The following is a 16,367-nucleotide window of genomic DNA, read 5'->3' as shown; positions in this document are numbered from 1 at the left end:
TACCTATTTAGGCGAGGTGCTGGCCAGCGGAGTGGAACACTTAAAAAAATAAAGGCGATCCGCACAATAGGAGCTCATTTTTATGTCCAACGTTTCGACAGACAAGCTGTCTTCATCAGGGTAAACAACAACCAACCATTATGGACCATTCTGTTTTGATCTAAATATGAACATAGCCCTTGTGATCATTATATGAGAAGGAGACAATTAGGCCTGGTGTACAGTACGAGTCAAAAGTTTGTACAGTGTCACGACAGTGACGGATGGTGGCGCCCCTCCTCGGCCGGGCGGGGCTCAGCGGTCGTCGTCGCCGACCTACTAGCTACCATCGATCCCTTTTTGTTTCACTTTCGTTTGGTTAGGTCTAGGTAGGCACGCACCTGTTTTGGGTTAGTCATTAGTAAGGGGGGGTTATTTAGGTTAGCGTAGGATGTATGTGGTTGTACGTGATTGTGTTGCTTGTCCGGGTTTTTGTGTGCGAAAAGAACGTGTACTGAGTTTTCCTTCTGCCAGTGGTTTATTTTATTTGTGTACACCATCGCAGAATATTTAAGGGCTGCGCCCCTATACTTTGACGACCACATCCAGTTACTTCAAATAAAGAAGTGTGGTCACGAACTCTCTGTCTCCTGCGCCTGACTCTACCTCTCCTGTTGTTCTTCGAGCCAGCCCATGACAGACAGACCTACTAATTCAAGGGTTTTTCTTTATTTTAACTATTGTGTACATTGTAGAATAATAGTGAAGACATCAAAACTATGAAGACAAAAAACATATATGGAATCATGTAGTAACCAAAAAAGGGTTGAACAAATCAAAATATATTTTAGATTTTCGATTCTTCAAAGTAGCCACCCTTTGCCTTGATGGCAGCTTTGCAGACTCTTGGCATTCTCTCAACCAGCTTCATGATGTACTCACCTGGAATGCATTTAAATTAACAGATGTGCCTTGTTAAAAGTTAATTTGTTGAATTTCTTAATGTTTTTGAGCCAAACAGTTGTGTTGTGACAAGGTAGGGGTGGTATAGAGAAGATAGCCCTATTTGGTAAAAGACCAAGACCATATTATTGGAAGAAATGCTAAAATAAGCAGGGAGAAATGACGGTCCATCATTACTTTAAGACATGAAGATCAGTCAATCTGGAAAATTTCAAGAACTTTAAAAGTTTCTTCAAGTGCAGTCGCAAAAACCATCAAGCGTTATGATGAAACTGGCTCTCATGAGGACCGCCATAGGAAAGGAAGACCCAGAGTTACCTCTGCTGCAGAGTATTTAAAAAAATGTTTTCATTTCACCTTTATTTAACCAGATAGGCCAGTTGAAAACAAGTTCTCATTTACAACTGCGACCTGGCCAAGATAAAGCAAAGCAGTGCGACAGAAACAACACAGAGTTACACATGGAATAAACAAACATACAGTCAATAACAAAATAGAAAAGTCTATATACTGTACAATGTGTGCAAATGAGGTAAGATAAGGGAGGTAAGGCAATAAATAGGCCATAGCAGCGATTTAATTACAATTTAGCAATTAAACACTGGAGTGATAGATGTGCAGAAGATGAATGTGCAAGAAGAGATACTGGGGTGCAAAGGAGCAAAAAAATAAATAACAGTATTGTGATGAGGTAGATTGGATGGGCTATTTACAGATGGGCTATGTACAGGTGCAGTGATCTGAGAGCTGCTCTGACAGCTGGTGCATAAAGTTAGAGAGGGAGATGTGAGTCTCCAGCTTCAGTGATTTTTTCAATTCGTTCCAGTCATTGGCAGCAGAGAACTGTAAGAAAAGGCGGCCAAAGGAGGAATTGGCTTTGGGGGTGACCAGTGAAATATACCTGCTTGAGTGTGTGCTACGGGTGGGTGCTGCTATGGTGACCAGTAAGCTGAGATAAGGCGAGGCTTTACCTAGCAATGACTTAAAGATGACCTGGAGCCAGTGGGTTTGGCGATGAATATGAAGCGAGGGCCAGCCAACAAGAGCATACAGGTCGCAGTGGTGGGTAGTATATCGGGCTTTGGTGACAAAACGAATGGCACTGTGATAGACTGCATCCAACACTGAGTAGAGTGTTAGAGGCTATTTTGTATTTGACATCGGCGAAGTCAAGGATCGGTAGGATAGTCGGTTTTACGAGGGTATGTTTGGCAGCATGAGTGAAGGATGCTTTGTTGCGATATAGGAAGCCAGAAGGTGGTCTATAGCATGCAGCAACGGTGAGAGACTTGTTTTTGGAAAGGTGGATTTTTAAAAGTAGAAGCTCAAATTTTTGGGGCACAGACCTGGATAGTATGGCAGAACTCTGCAGGTTATCTCTGCAATAGATTGCAACTCCACCCGCTTTGGCAGTTCTAGCTTGTCGGAAAATGTTATAGTTAGGGATGGAAATTCCATGGGTTTTGGTGGCCTTCCTAAGCCAGGATTCAGACACGGCTACGAGATCCGGGATTGCAGAGTGTGTTAAAGCAGTGAATAAAACAAACTTAAGGAGGAGGCTTCTACTGTTAGCATGCATGAAACCAAGACTTTACGGTTACAGAAGTCAACAAATGAGAGCGTCTGGGGAATGGGAGTGGAGCTAGGCACTGCAGGGCCTGGATTAACCTCTACATCACCAGAGGAACAGAGGAGGAGTAGGATAAGGGTACGGCTAAAGGCTATAAGAACTGGTTGTCTAGTACGTTTGGAACATAGTGTAAAAGGAGAAGGTTTCTGGGCACGGAAGAATAGATTCAAGGCATAATGTATAGACAAGGGTATGGTAGGATGTGAATACAGTGGAGGTAAACCTAGGCATTGAGGGACGATGAGAGAGTTATTGTCTCTTAGAGACACCATTTAAGCAGGTGAGGTCACCGCATGTGTGGGAGGTGGAACAAAAGGGTTAGCTAAGGCATACTGAGCAGGGCTGGAGGCTCTACAGTGAAATAAGCAGGGGACGTCGTGACGGAAGAGTCAGTTGTAGCCCCCTCGGGTGGTTATGTCGGCAGACCAGTCGTGAAGGATCGGCGGGGCTCCGTATCGGCAGTAAAAGGGGTCCAGGCCAATTGGCAAAATAGGTATTGTAGCCCAAGGAGTGGCTGATGGACCTCTTCAGCTAGCTGGGAGATGGGCCTAGCATAGGCTAGTTCCAGGCTAAATGGTGCTTGCTTTGGGACAGAGACGTTAGCCAGGAGTAGCCACTCGGATAGCAGCTAGCTAGCTGTGATGATCCAGGTGAAAAGGTTCAGAGCTTACGGTGGGGAAAAATAATCTGGTATGCTCTAGGTTGAATTGCACTGTTCAGATTGGCAGTAGTTGTCTGGGCTAAAGGTTAGCTGATGACCACTACTAGCTTGTTCCGGTTCTAAAGTAAAGAAAATAGCAGATCCATACCATATTGGGTGAGGCGGGTTGCAGAGAGAATGTTGGTTGAGGTTTAATAAAAAAATATTAAAAAATATGCAAAATATATGTGAAGAAAATGCAAAGAAAAAAGATATATACACGGGACACAACAAGACGAAGACAGACGCCTGACTGCTACACCATCTTGGATATGGATAAGGATGTGTTCATTTGCGGTACCAGACTCAGAAATCGGTAATTAACTGCCCCTCAGATTGCACCTCAGAGTTCAAGTAACAGACACATCTTAACATCAACTGTTCAGAGGAGACTGTGAACCAGGCCTTCATTGTCGAATTGCTGCAAAGAAACCTCTACTAAAGGACACAAATAATAATAAGAGACTTGCTTGGACCAAGAAACATGAGCAATGGACATTAGACCAGTGGAAATCTGTCCTTTGGTCTGATGAGTCCAAATTTGAGATTTTTTGGTTCCAACCACTGTGTCTTTGAGAGACGCAGAGTAGGTAAATGGATGATCTCTTCATGTGTGGTTCCCAACATGAAGCATGGAGTAGGAGGTGTGATGGTGTGGTGGTGCTTTGCTGGTGACATTGTCTGTGATTTATTTAGAATTCAAGGCACACTTAACCAGCATAGCTACCACAGCATTCTGCAGCGATACGCCATCCCATCTGGTTTGCGCTTAGTGGGACTACCATTTGTTTGTCAACAGGACAATGACCTAAAACACACCTCCAGGCTGTGTAAGGGCTATTTGACCAAGGAGAGTGATGGAGTGCTGCATCAGATGACTTGGTCTCCACAATCACCTGACGTCAACCCAATTGAGAGGATTTGGGATGAGTTGGACCAAAGAGTGAAGGAAAAGCAGCCAACAAGTTCTCAGCATATGTGGGAACTCCTTCAAGAAGGTTGGAAAAGCATTCCAGCTGACCAACTCATGAGGCTTGTAGAGAAAATACAAACGGTGGCTACATTGAAGATTCTCAAATATAAAATATATTTGTATTTGTTTAACACTTTTTTGGTTACTACATGATTCCATATGTGTTATTTAATTGTTTTGATGTCTTCACTATTATTCTACAATGTAGAACATAGTAAAAATAAAGAAAATCCCTTGAATGAGGTGTGTCCAAACTTTTGACTGGTACTGTATGTGTTCCAGAGTAGCGAGACCCATGCTAGCAACTGTAATTGAGTACTGGCAGTGTCTGCTGTGGCAGGTGGGAAGGTGCAAGTTACCTGAAAAATATCTAATCTCTCAATGTTCATCTCAAAGTGCACCAAATTTGTGCATTTAGCTGCTGAAATTCCTTCCGTAGGAAAACGCCCCCATGACCCCCCTACTGGCTTTGGGTTAAGCCCTGAATGTCTTCAAATCCTAGAAATGGCCCTGATCAGTCACATTATGGAAATTAAGTGGCCAAGTGCCCGTTAAACCGCAGTGCTGCGCGAGCAAATGAAGAGTTGAACTTTAAAACGATTCAGTCGGTAGATGGCGGTAACCCAGGAAACCTGATCTGTCAGGTTCAACAGAAGTCTGTCTCAGTTTGCATCATTCGCAAAGGAAGCAGCGGAGCGGAGCCGAGCAGTTGAAGAACATCTAATGAAACACGGGAGCGTACAGCGAGTCCTTTTGAGTTTTGCGCGTAGCCTGTCTTCCGTGCCAGGAGACAGTACGTTTTATTGAAAATCATGGAAGAAAAATCTAATTCGTTCTCCAGCAACAAAGAAGTGGAAAAAGCGGATGGGAATAATGTATTTCAGAGGCAAGACTCGATACAGAAGAAGAATATGGGGAGCCAGAACATGAAAGCAGGGGACCACGCGAACTCGGTGGGCTTCAAGGGTGACCAGGAGGAAGCCTTGGTCGGGTTCGACGATCTAGACGAGTCCGGGAACCGACACGGCTTTATACAGAGGCAATTTGGAGCGATGATGCAGCCTGGCGTCAATAAGTTCTCCCTGCGAATGTTCGGCAGTCAGAAAGCCGTTGAGAAAGAGCAAGAAAGGGTCCAAACTGCGGGATACTGGATCATTCACCCCTATAGCGATTTTAGGTAAGGAGTGTAAAGTCACCTTCTCATCTATTTGTTTTACCATGCCGTCCATTCATCCACACAGCCAGGTCCACAAGACACCACATCACTATGTCATCAGTGCGCGTAGGTTACGCCTCGTCCAATGTGTTGGCTAATCTTGCTTCGTTCTTGAGTCAATGATATAGGCGTTGATTGTTTTACCTATCAAATTGTGATCGTATTCATATTTTCCATTGCAGCAATTGTCATTATTCTAATATGGAAGAAAGAAATAGATGAGTCCATGAAATGTCCTTGGAAAGAGGATGGTGAATGTCACGAGTTGAATAAACAAATCCGAATTGTTTTCCACATAACAGTAGTTTTTATTTCTGCATATGCGGATCTATAATAAGCCATGAAACTAAGGTGGGAACATCAGGATTGTAAACATAGCCCATCCTGCAATGATGAACCGACGACGAGGATCAGTCAGGATAAGTGAGGATGGCCTCTGGATGGAAAATAGACATATGCGGTAAATTCTAGCGAGAAACGACAACAGAGAATAGGGAGAGAGAATAGATAAATAATTAAACATTGGTCATCCGCATAAAATAAAAAGAGGTTACAAGGGAAGGGATGAATTCAAACACCAGGAATTTGAACAGTTAAAGGGATCCCGCCTGCAAAACCGTGAATAATGGACAGATATTTAAAATGCACAACGCTTTGACGTGCCATACACATCCATCAAACATAAATCCACGTTGAACTGCACAGAAATAACGCGATGGAATATGTATATTTGTTTTTAGGGATATATTAACCTATTACAACAAGATTCCTCCTATGATAAACTTAATTGCTTGCTTTGTTTTAGGTAATTCAATTGGATAGAATTTGAGATAAGTGGTTAATGGGCTTATGTAGGCATTGCGCCATACATATTTGTATTGTTGAAAATGTCATCCTCACGCACAGTGTATCTCTGATTTCTTTGACTGCATAGAAACAACCTAATATTGCGCATTGACAGAAATAACAGAATGAGACAGATTGAATGCTGCAAATTATTATTTGGGTGACTGTCAGTCAGTGGAATGTTTGTTTGAGAGAATGAAATAATCCTCACATCACCTGACAAATTAAAAAAATACACAGTCGAAGTTATCTCGAACATAATCTCATCAAATGGAGCATTCATAACCTGCCTCATCTGTTCAGTAACACCCCTGCTTTGCATTGTGTGTTGTATAAACATTGCAGTGGCATGTGAATATGGATGAATCTACACTCTGTCTAGACTACACTTCCTAAGAATTTTTTTTGTTCACCTTTATTTAACCAGGTAGGCCAGTTGAGAACACGTTCTCATTTACAACTGTGACCTGGCTAAGATAAAGCAAAGCAGTGCGACAAAAACGACAGAGTTATACTGTAAATAATACAAAATAAAATAAAAATAGAATAATCTATGTACAGTGTGTGCAAATGTAAAAGAGTAGAGAGGTAGGCAATAAATAGGCCCTAGAGACAAAAATAATTACAATTTAGCAAATTATAACTAGAGTGATAGATGTGCAAGCAGAGATACTGGGGTTCAAGAGGGTAAGTCATAATATGGGTATGAGGTAGTCGGGTGTGCTATTTACAGATTGGCTGTGTACAGGTACAGTGATCGGTAAACTGCTCAGACAGCTGATGCTTAAAGTTAGAGAGGGAGATATAAGACTCAAGCTTCAGAGATTTTTGCAGTTCGTTCCAGTCATTGGCAGCAGAGAACTGGAAGGAAAAGCAGCCAAAGGAAGTGTTGGCTTTGGGGATGACCGGTGCAATATACCTGCTGGAACGCGTGCTACGGGTGGGTGTTGCTATGGTGACCAGTGAACTGAGATAAGGCGGGGCTTTACCTAGCAAAGACTTATAGATGACCTGGAGCCAGTGGGTTTGGCGACGAATATGTAGTGAGGGCCAGCCAATGAGAGCATACAGGTTGCAGTGGTGGGTAGTGTATGAGGCTTTGGTGACAAAACGGATGGCACTGTGATAGACTACATCCAGTTTGCTGAGTAGAGTGTTTGGGGCTATTTTGTAAACGACATCGCCAATGTCAAGGATCGGTAGGATAGTCAGTTTTACGAGGTTAAGTTTGGTGGCATGAGTGAAGGAGGCTTTATTGCGAAATGGGAAACCGATTCTAGATTTAATTTTGGATTGGAGATGCTTAATGTGAGTCTGGAAGGAGAGTTTACAGTCTAACCAGACACATAGGTATTTGTAGTTGTCCACATATTCTAAGTCAGAACCGTCCAGAGTAAGGATACTAGTAGGGTGGGAGGGTGCGGGCAGCAATCGGTTGAAGAGCATGCACTTAGTTTTACTAGCATTTAAAAGCAGTTGGAGGCCACGGAAGGAGTGTTATATGGCGTTGAAGCTCGTTTGGAGGTTTGTTAGCACAGTGTCCAAAGAAGGGCCAGATGTTTACAGAATGGTGTTGTCTGCGTAGAGGTGGATCAGAGAATCACCAACAGCAAAAGCGACATCATTGATATATACAGAGAAAAGAGTCTGCCCGAGAATTGAACCCTGTGGCACCCCCGTAGAGACTGCCAGAGGTCCGGACAACAGGCCCTCAGATTTGACACACTGAACTCTGTCTGAGAAGTAGTTGGTGAATCAAGCGAGGCAGTCATTTGAGAAGCCAAGGCTATTGAGTCTGCCGATAAGACTACTGTGATTGACAGATTCGAAAGCCTTGGCCAGGTCGATGAAATGAAATGTATGCATTCACTACTGTAAGTCGCTCTGGATAAGAGCGTCTGCTAAATGACGTAAATGGAAATGAAATGGAAGACGGCTGCACAGTACTGTATTTTAGCGATGGCGGTTATGATATCGTTTAGGACCTTGAGCATGGCTGAGGTGCTCCCATGACCAGCTCGGAAACCAGATTGCATAACGGAGAAGGTACGGGGGGGGGTTTGAAATGGTTGGTGAACTGTTTATTAACTTGGCTTTCAAAGATTTTAGAAAGGCAGGGCAGGATGTATATAGGTCTATAAGAGTTTGGGTCTAGAGTGTCTCTCCCTTTGAAGAGGTGGATGACCACGGCAGCTTTCCAATCTTTGGGGATCTCAGATGATACGAAAGAGAGGTTGAATAGGCTAGTAATAGGTGTTGCAACAATTTCGGTGGATAATTTTAGAAAGTGGGTCCAGATTGTCTAGCCCAGCTGATTTGTAGGGATCCAGATTTTGCAGTTCTTTCAGAACATCAGCTGTCTGGATTTGGGTGAAGGAGAAGCGAGGGAGGGGGTTCTGTAGGGGTTACTGAGATGTTGGCCAGGGTAGGGGTAGCCAGGTGGAAAGCATGCCCAGCCGTGGAAAAATGCTTATTGAAATTCTCAATTATCGTAGATTTATCGGTGGTGACAGTGTTTCCTATCCTCAGTGCAGTGGGCAGCTGGGAGGAGGTGCTCTATTCTCCATGGACTTCACAGTGTCTCAAAACTTTTTGGAATGAGTGATACAGGAAGCAAATTTCTGTTTGAAAAAGCTAGCCTTCGCTTTCTTAACTGACTGAGTATATTGGTTCCTGACTTCCCTGAAAAGTTGCATATCGTGGGGGCTATTCGATGCTAATACAGAACGACACAGGATGTTTTTGTGCTGGTCAAGGGAAGTCAAGTCTGGGGTGAACCAAGAGCTATATCTGTTCTTAGTTCTACATTTTTTGAATGGAGCATGCTTATTTAAGATGGAGTGGAAAGCATTTTTGAAGAGAAACTAGGCATCCTCTACTGACGGGATGAGGTCAATATCCTTCCAGGATACCCGGGCCAGGTTGGTTAGAAAGGCCTGCTCACTGAAGTGTTTTAGGGAGCGTTTGACAGTGATGTTGGGTGGTCGTTTGACCGCGGACCCAGTACGCACTCAGGCAATGAGGCAGTGATCACTGAGATGCTGGTTGAAGACAGCAGAGGTGTTTTTAGAGGGCAGGTTGGTCAGGATGATATCTAAGAGGGTGCCCATGGTTACGGATTTAGGTTTGTACCTGGTAGGCTCCTTGATGATTTGTGTGAGATTGAGGGCATCTAGCTTAGATTGTAGGATGGCCGGGGTGTTAAGCATGTCCCAGTTTAGGTCACCTAATAGTATGACATCTATGTAAAAAACAACTCTTTTCACGCCACTTCAATACAGCGACCGGAAGTGACTTTCGTAACAGGTTAGGAGAGCATTTTTGCTAACCCCTTTCCTAACCTTAATCTCAGTCTCCTAACCTGCTATGTTAATTGTCCTAACCTGCAGCATAAGGCACTCTAGCCTGCTATGGAAGTCACTTCTTGTCATAGCTGTATCGAAGTGACTTGAGAGAGTAATACCGGTGTTAATACACCGGTATGACGTCTGGTCCCCCAAAAAATGTCCATACCCAATATGCTACGTTTTAGTTCACCGGTGTCCCCTGGTAGAGTTGAATGGATGGTGAGGTGACTTTCCTTCCCTGTTATAATAATCTAAAGTCTTGACTTGACTTTAGCTCGTCACTATCCATGGTGCTTAAGTGCTACTCTGCGCTGTGGAGTCTGGAGATAGCATTATGTTTGTAGTAGTAGGCTAGCAGAGGCTATTATCTATTATTATTCTTAAACAAACACTGTCCACCGGTTTAGGATACACTTCACTTCTCATAGATATTGTATGTATAAAACCTTATGGATTAGTTTGGGAGATATTTGGCTGCTAAACACATTGCCTGCATTGCAATTATGGGAGCGGTAACAGTGCGTCTAGAACGTGTCTGTCTGTCAATAGAACGAAGGTGTGCCAGTATTAGAACTACTACATGAGCTTACTTTAGGCTATAGAAGACCCCAAAACAAGTATGTGATTTACCCTTCTGTGATAATACAGTGAGGGAAAAAAGTATTTGATCCCCTGCTGATTTTGTACGTTTGCCCACTGACAAAGAAATGATCAGTCTATAATTTTAATGGTAGAGTTATTTGAACAGTGAGAGACAGAATAACAACAAAAACATTTTATAAATTGATTTGCATTTTAATGAGGGAAATAAGTATTTGACCCCTCTGCAAAACATGACTTAGTACTTGGTGGCAAAACCCTTGTTGGCAATCACAGAGGTCAGACGTTTCTTGTAGTTGGCCACCAGGTTTGCACACATCTCAGGAGGAATTTTGTCCCACTCCTCTTTGCAGATCTTCTCCAAGCCATTAAGGTTTCGAGGCTGACATTTGGCAACTCGAACCTTCAGCTCGCTCCACAGATTTTCTATGGGATTTAGGTCTGGAGACTGGCTAGGCCACTCTTCCACACTTCTTCTTGAGCCACTCCTTTGTTGCCTTGGCTGTGTGTTTTGGGTCATTGTCATGCTGGAATACCCATCCACAACCCATTTTCAATGCCCTGGCTGAGGGAGGGAGGTTCTCACCCAAGATTTGACGGTACATGGCCCCATCCATTGTCCCTTTGATGCGGTGAAGTTGTCTCCTTAGCAGAAAAACACCCCCAAAGCATAATGTTTGACGGTGGGGATGGTGTTCTTGGGGTCATAGGCAGCATTCCTCCTCCTCCAAACACGGCGAGTTGAGTTGTTGCCAAAGAGCTCCATTTTGGTCTCATCTGACCACAACTTTCACCAGTTGTCCTCTAAATCATTCAGATGTTCATTGGCAAACTTCAGACGGGCATGTATATGTGCTTTCTTGAGCAGGGGGACCTTGCGGGCGCTGCAGGATTTCAGTCCTTCACGGCATAGTGTGTTACCAATTGTTTTCTTGGTGACTATGGTCCCAGCTGCCTTGAGATAATTGACAAGATCCCCCCGTGTAGTTCTGGGCTGATTCCTCACCGTTCTCATGATCATTGCAACTCCACGAGGTGAGATCTTGCATGGAGCCTCAGGCCGAGGGAGATTGACAGTTCTTTTGTGTTTCTTCCATTTGCGAATAATCTCACCAACTGTTGTCACCTTCTCACCAAGCTGCTTGGTGATGGTCTTGTAGCCCATTCCAGCCTTGTGTAGGTCTACAATCTTGTCCCTGACATCCTTGGAGAGCTCTTTGGTCTGGGCCATGGTGGAGAGTTTGGAATCTGATTGATTGATTGCTTCTGTGGACAGGTGTCTTTTGTACAGGTAACAAGCTGAGATTAGGAGCACTCCCTTTAAAAGTGTGCTCCTAATCTCAGCTCGTTACCTGTATAAAATACACCTGGGAACCAGAAATCTTTCTGATTGAGAGGGGGTCAAATACTTATTTCCCTTATTAAAATGCAAATCAATTTATAACATTTTTGACATGCGTTTTTCTGGATTTTTTTGTTGTTATTGTGTCTCTCACTGTTCAAATAAACCTACCATTAAAATTATAGACTGATCATTTCTTTGTCAGTGGGCAAACATACAAAATCAGCAGGGGATCAAATACTTTTTTCCTTCACTGCATACACAAAAGGCATATCTGGACCAATGTGGTGATATGCATGACTGCTTATTAATGACTATTACATAGACAACTAGATAACTGTCTCATCAATAGGATATTTTTAAATCATTTAAAAGATCCAGTCTGTAAATGTATCATTTAAAAAAAACTGTTAGAACTTGTTAATGAGGCTTGCAAAGCAAGAGCCCCTGCTTTAAAGTGAAACTGACTGTTTTAACTACTTTCCAGATATGAAACAAACAGACAGTCACAATATCAGTCAAACATATCAAATATCCAGTTTATGCTACAAAACCAACTTTATAGGTGGTTTTACAAATAGAACCTATTTGACTCAACATTGTTGGCAGAATAGATGAAGGTAGTTCTATGCATGATTAATATAATTCACCAATGCATTTCTTGGTAGTCCAAAAAATATTGCTATCAGGTTGGAATTCACAGCTGCCTGGTACGTTGTTTGCTGCCTCCATTCGGGATGCAATATTTTAACAAAAACTGACGATTGTAACTAAGGCTGGGAATGTCAAAACAATCAAACTAGCAAGGGCACAAGTCAGTCATCATGTGGCTAATAAGCTAGTGTATCTATACTGAACAAAAATAAACGCAACAGGGAAAGTGTTGGTCCCCTGTTTCATGAGCTGAAAGAAAATATCCCAGAAATGTTCCATATGCACAAAAAGCTTATTTCTCTCAAATTCTGTGCACAAATTTGTTGACATCCCCGTTAGTGAGCATTTCTTGGCATGCTGACTGCAGGGATGTCCACCAGAGCTGTTGCCAGATAATTTAATGTTAATTTCCATACCATAAGCCACCTCCTACATTGTTTTAGAGAATTTGGTAGTACGTCCCACGGGCCTCACAATCGCAGACCACGTGTAACCGCACCAGCCCAAGACCTCCTCATCTGGCTTGGACGTACTGCTAAATTCTCTAAAACAACGTTGGAGGTGGCTTTATTGTTGTCTGAAATAAAACCTTTTTGTGGGGAAAAACTCATTCTGATTGGCTGGGCCTGGCTACCCTTTGCCCTCCCAGGCCTACCTATGGCTGTGCCCTTGCCTAGTCATATGAAATCCATAGATTAGGGCCTAATGAATTTATTTAAATTGACTGATTTCCTTATTTGAACTGTAACTCAGTACAATTTCAAATCTTTGAAATTGTTGCCTGTTGCGTTTATATTTTGTTCAGTATATTTATGTAGCAAGCTAAAAACACAGATCCTAATGTTAGCTAGCTAGCCAGCTGCTAGGAGGATGTCATGTCATGTCGTTTTTCGGTGGCTATACACAGCTAGAGATGCTGGTGTCATTTATTTAGCTAGGAAGAACTTGAACGGCTGTTATCCAGTCAGCATCTCTTGTGTTGGCAAATTCACTCTAGCTATCTACTCCGATTTTAGAGCACTCTTGTCTGAGTGCGTCAAATAACTGATACATTTAAGAACGCGCAACACTGGCTGAATATGACCGGTGTCAGTAAACATGGGCAAAAAAGTAATAGTCACAAACACTTTAGATAACATGTAAACAGCCTAGCTAACCAGCTCTGCTAGGGCAAGTAAAATGGTCAGAGTGAGGTGTCCTCTCATTTTTGTCTGGAAGTAGCTAGCTATCTTTAGCCAGTTAGCTTGGGTGCTTGGTTGCAGGCAAGCTGCAGAAGGACGAGTAGGTTGCAATACCCCGTCGTATATGAGTGTAATTTTGACGGCCAACTTGCTGAAAAAAGTTTCAGGGAGTTTATATAATTTTCATTCGTTAGATTTTAGCTCATCTTGCTCTGGCTAACATTAGTTTTTGATCTTGTTGATATGCATAACTGAGGGAGAGAGAGCCTACCGTTTCATGGTTGTTTGGTCAATAGGACTGTAAACTTCCCAAATGTAAGAGGACTCCCGTGGTATTGACAGATTTGCAGAAATCCATTTAGGTGTATTTTGTGGCTTTTGGCGAACACATTCAGATGATCTAAATTCACGCTGTTGCAACTGCCTGTAAAGATACAGTCCTGTTCAAAGTGAATGATGGCAGGCTTGTGTGGAAAATGGCTGGTTTACATAAAGGTCTACTGTAGCTCTAGTTGGCTATGGTGCAATGGTCTGCGTAGACTTTGTTCCCGGACGAGACAAATCATTTTTAGAGTTTTTTTTTCCTGCAGTGTCTATTAATTGTCCAAATGCTCGGCAGCTTTCCCACTCTATATTGCTACAGAATTTTCACAATTGCCTTAGTATATGTAAGAATTTATAAAAATGTGAAAATGACCATATCTAAGTGCTCGCTTGTCAATTTTTTAAGTGTCATGTTCTTCCTGGGGGTGTACATGAACAGATTTGAATAAGATTTCATGTTTCTAAAATGCTGTCAGTTCCACTTTAAATATTTGACATACTGGTCTTACGCTGTTTAAATGTTAAAATGTGTAGACTGGTCTGGATTAAGTTTCTTACATAGAAGTTTTTTATATATTTTATACTTTTTAAACTATTAAGCTTTTTGACCTTTTTGTCCTCCATCCACTTTCATGGGATTGCTTCAGCATTCTAAATGTCCTATTGTTACTTTATCACTCCGAACATCAACATTCTATTCTATTCACTGTAAACAATGTAACTTTGACACAAATCAGCTACTTTACCATTTTCCCATCAACTTAGACAAAAACTTAGTGTATGAACTCTTCCTCTACTTCTTTGCTACTAAAAATATCTGAACCAAAATATCTTATAATGATCAAATGATGCAGGTCTTTTACTAACCGCATCAACACATTTTTTCCCAACCTTTTCCAAACAACTGAAAATTTGACAACTTTTGCAGCACTTTAGACAAAAACGTAGAGAGTATGACATCTTGGTCTACGTTTCTACTGTTCAAATCTGGAATCAGAAGATAATTATCTTCTTCCAATCAAAAGTTACAGCTGTTTGTTGGAGTTTAGAGTGATGAAAAGTAACTATATACATTTGCAAACTTTTGCATTAAATAACCCACCAACAGTAACTCTTGAACCGTTCAAGCTAGAGACACTTAACCAACTTTCTTTCACATGTTTCAGGCTATCCTATCCACTACCACAAACATACTTCTAATGAGCTGAAGCAAGACAAATGTTTTCTTCATGTATAATAACCAATCTCATTTTATACCAATATTGTTTTCCACCAAGATGATTGAATGGACACCTTTAATCCCTGTTTCAATGTCCACAAAGGGTCACCTCCCTCGTCACACGAAAGGGGTTCAGCAGTTCACTTTATGGCCTCGTTCATGATACCTTCCATTGGGCTCTACATCACAGAGAGTGATGTGTTATCTTGTCCCTGTGCCAATGTAAAGAGAGATTACAATTACCATGCTAGAGCAGAGCTGCATGGGCTGGTTGGCTCTTCCTTCTTGGTCCCATAGAATTGTATGGCTATTCTACACCAATGCTGTAGGCCTACTCTGTATTGCTGGCTTCAATGCATAATAGTTCCGTATGGCTATTCTATACCGGGCTACACTGTTTAAAATAAGAGAGGTTTGTGGTTTTATAGCCTATATAATATTTTGGTTCTTTGGCCACATTCTAAGAACTGTTTATTTTGTTTATGTTACATCCAGGGCCATAAAATGATTTCCACAGCACAGACTTGTTCTGTATGGCTGTTCTTCACCTTTGCTGTATTCTTGCCTCAGTACATAACTCTAAGGCTATTGTACAACTGGCTTTGCTTCATGCTGCAGCGAGTGCTGCTGGTTTGGACATGCAAGGTGCTCTTGTTGTTTGGCTCAAATCCTCCTTTCTGTAAATGCTTCAACGTTTCAGGGACTTTGTCTTTGTTGGCATTCAACTTCTCTGCTGTGTTCCCAGAATTACTGTACACTCTTAGAAAAAGGGTTCCAAAGGGTCCCCATAGGCTGTCCTATGGCTGTCCCCATAGGAGAACCCTTTTTGGTTCCAGGTAGAACCCTTTTTGGTTCTAGGTACTCTTTTGGGTTCCATGTAAAACCCTCTGTGGAAATGGTTTTAGATAGAAGCCAAAATGGTTATACCTGGAACAGAATTTTTTTATTTTTCTATTTCACCTTTATTTAACCAGGTGAGCTAGTTGAGAACAAGTTCTCATTTACAACTGTGACATGGCCAAGATAAAGCAAAGCAGTGCGACACAAACAACAACACAGAGTTACACATGGAATAAACAAGCGTACAGTCAATAACACAATAGAAAAAAAAGAAAGTCTATATACAGTGTGTGCAAATGGCGTGAGGAGGTTTGGCAATAAATAGGGCATAGTAGCGAAGTAATTAAAATTTAGCAAATTAACACTGGAGTGATAGATGAGCAGGTGGTGATGTGCAAGTACAAATACTGGTGTGCAAAAGAGCAGAAAAGTAAATAAAAACAATATGGGGATGAGGTAGGTAGATTGGGTGGGCTATTTACAGATGGGCTATGTACAGCTGCAGCGATGGGTTAGCTGTTCAGATAGCTGATGTTTAAAGTTAGTGAGGGAA

At 42.1% G+C, this 16,367-nt stretch overlaps 1 protein-coding gene across 1 annotated transcript in view; it reads left to right on the top strand.

The window, feature by feature from the left end:
- The first annotated feature begins 4,786 nt into the window (after positions 1-4,786).
- LOC115159075 (potassium/sodium hyperpolarization-activated cyclic nucleotide-gated channel 1-like) overlaps positions 4,787-16,367 on the top strand; it is a 203,474-nt gene continuing 191,893 nt past the window's right edge. The window contains exon 1 of the mRNA XM_029708447.1: positions 4,787-5,422. Coding sequence (XP_029564307.1) covers positions 5,058-5,422 — 365 coding nt within the window. The 5' untranslated portion in view covers positions 4,787-5,057. The remainder of the gene's footprint in view (positions 5,423-16,367) is intronic.

The sequence above is a fragment of the Salmo trutta genome, chromosome 23 (assembly GCF_901001165.1).
Source record: "Salmo trutta chromosome 23, fSalTru1.1, whole genome shotgun sequence".
In the NCBI taxonomy this organism is placed as follows: Eukaryota; Metazoa; Chordata; class Actinopteri; order Salmoniformes; family Salmonidae; genus Salmo; species Salmo trutta.
Note: the sequence above shows the minus strand (reverse complement) of the source record. Positions and strands in the feature narration are given on the sequence as shown.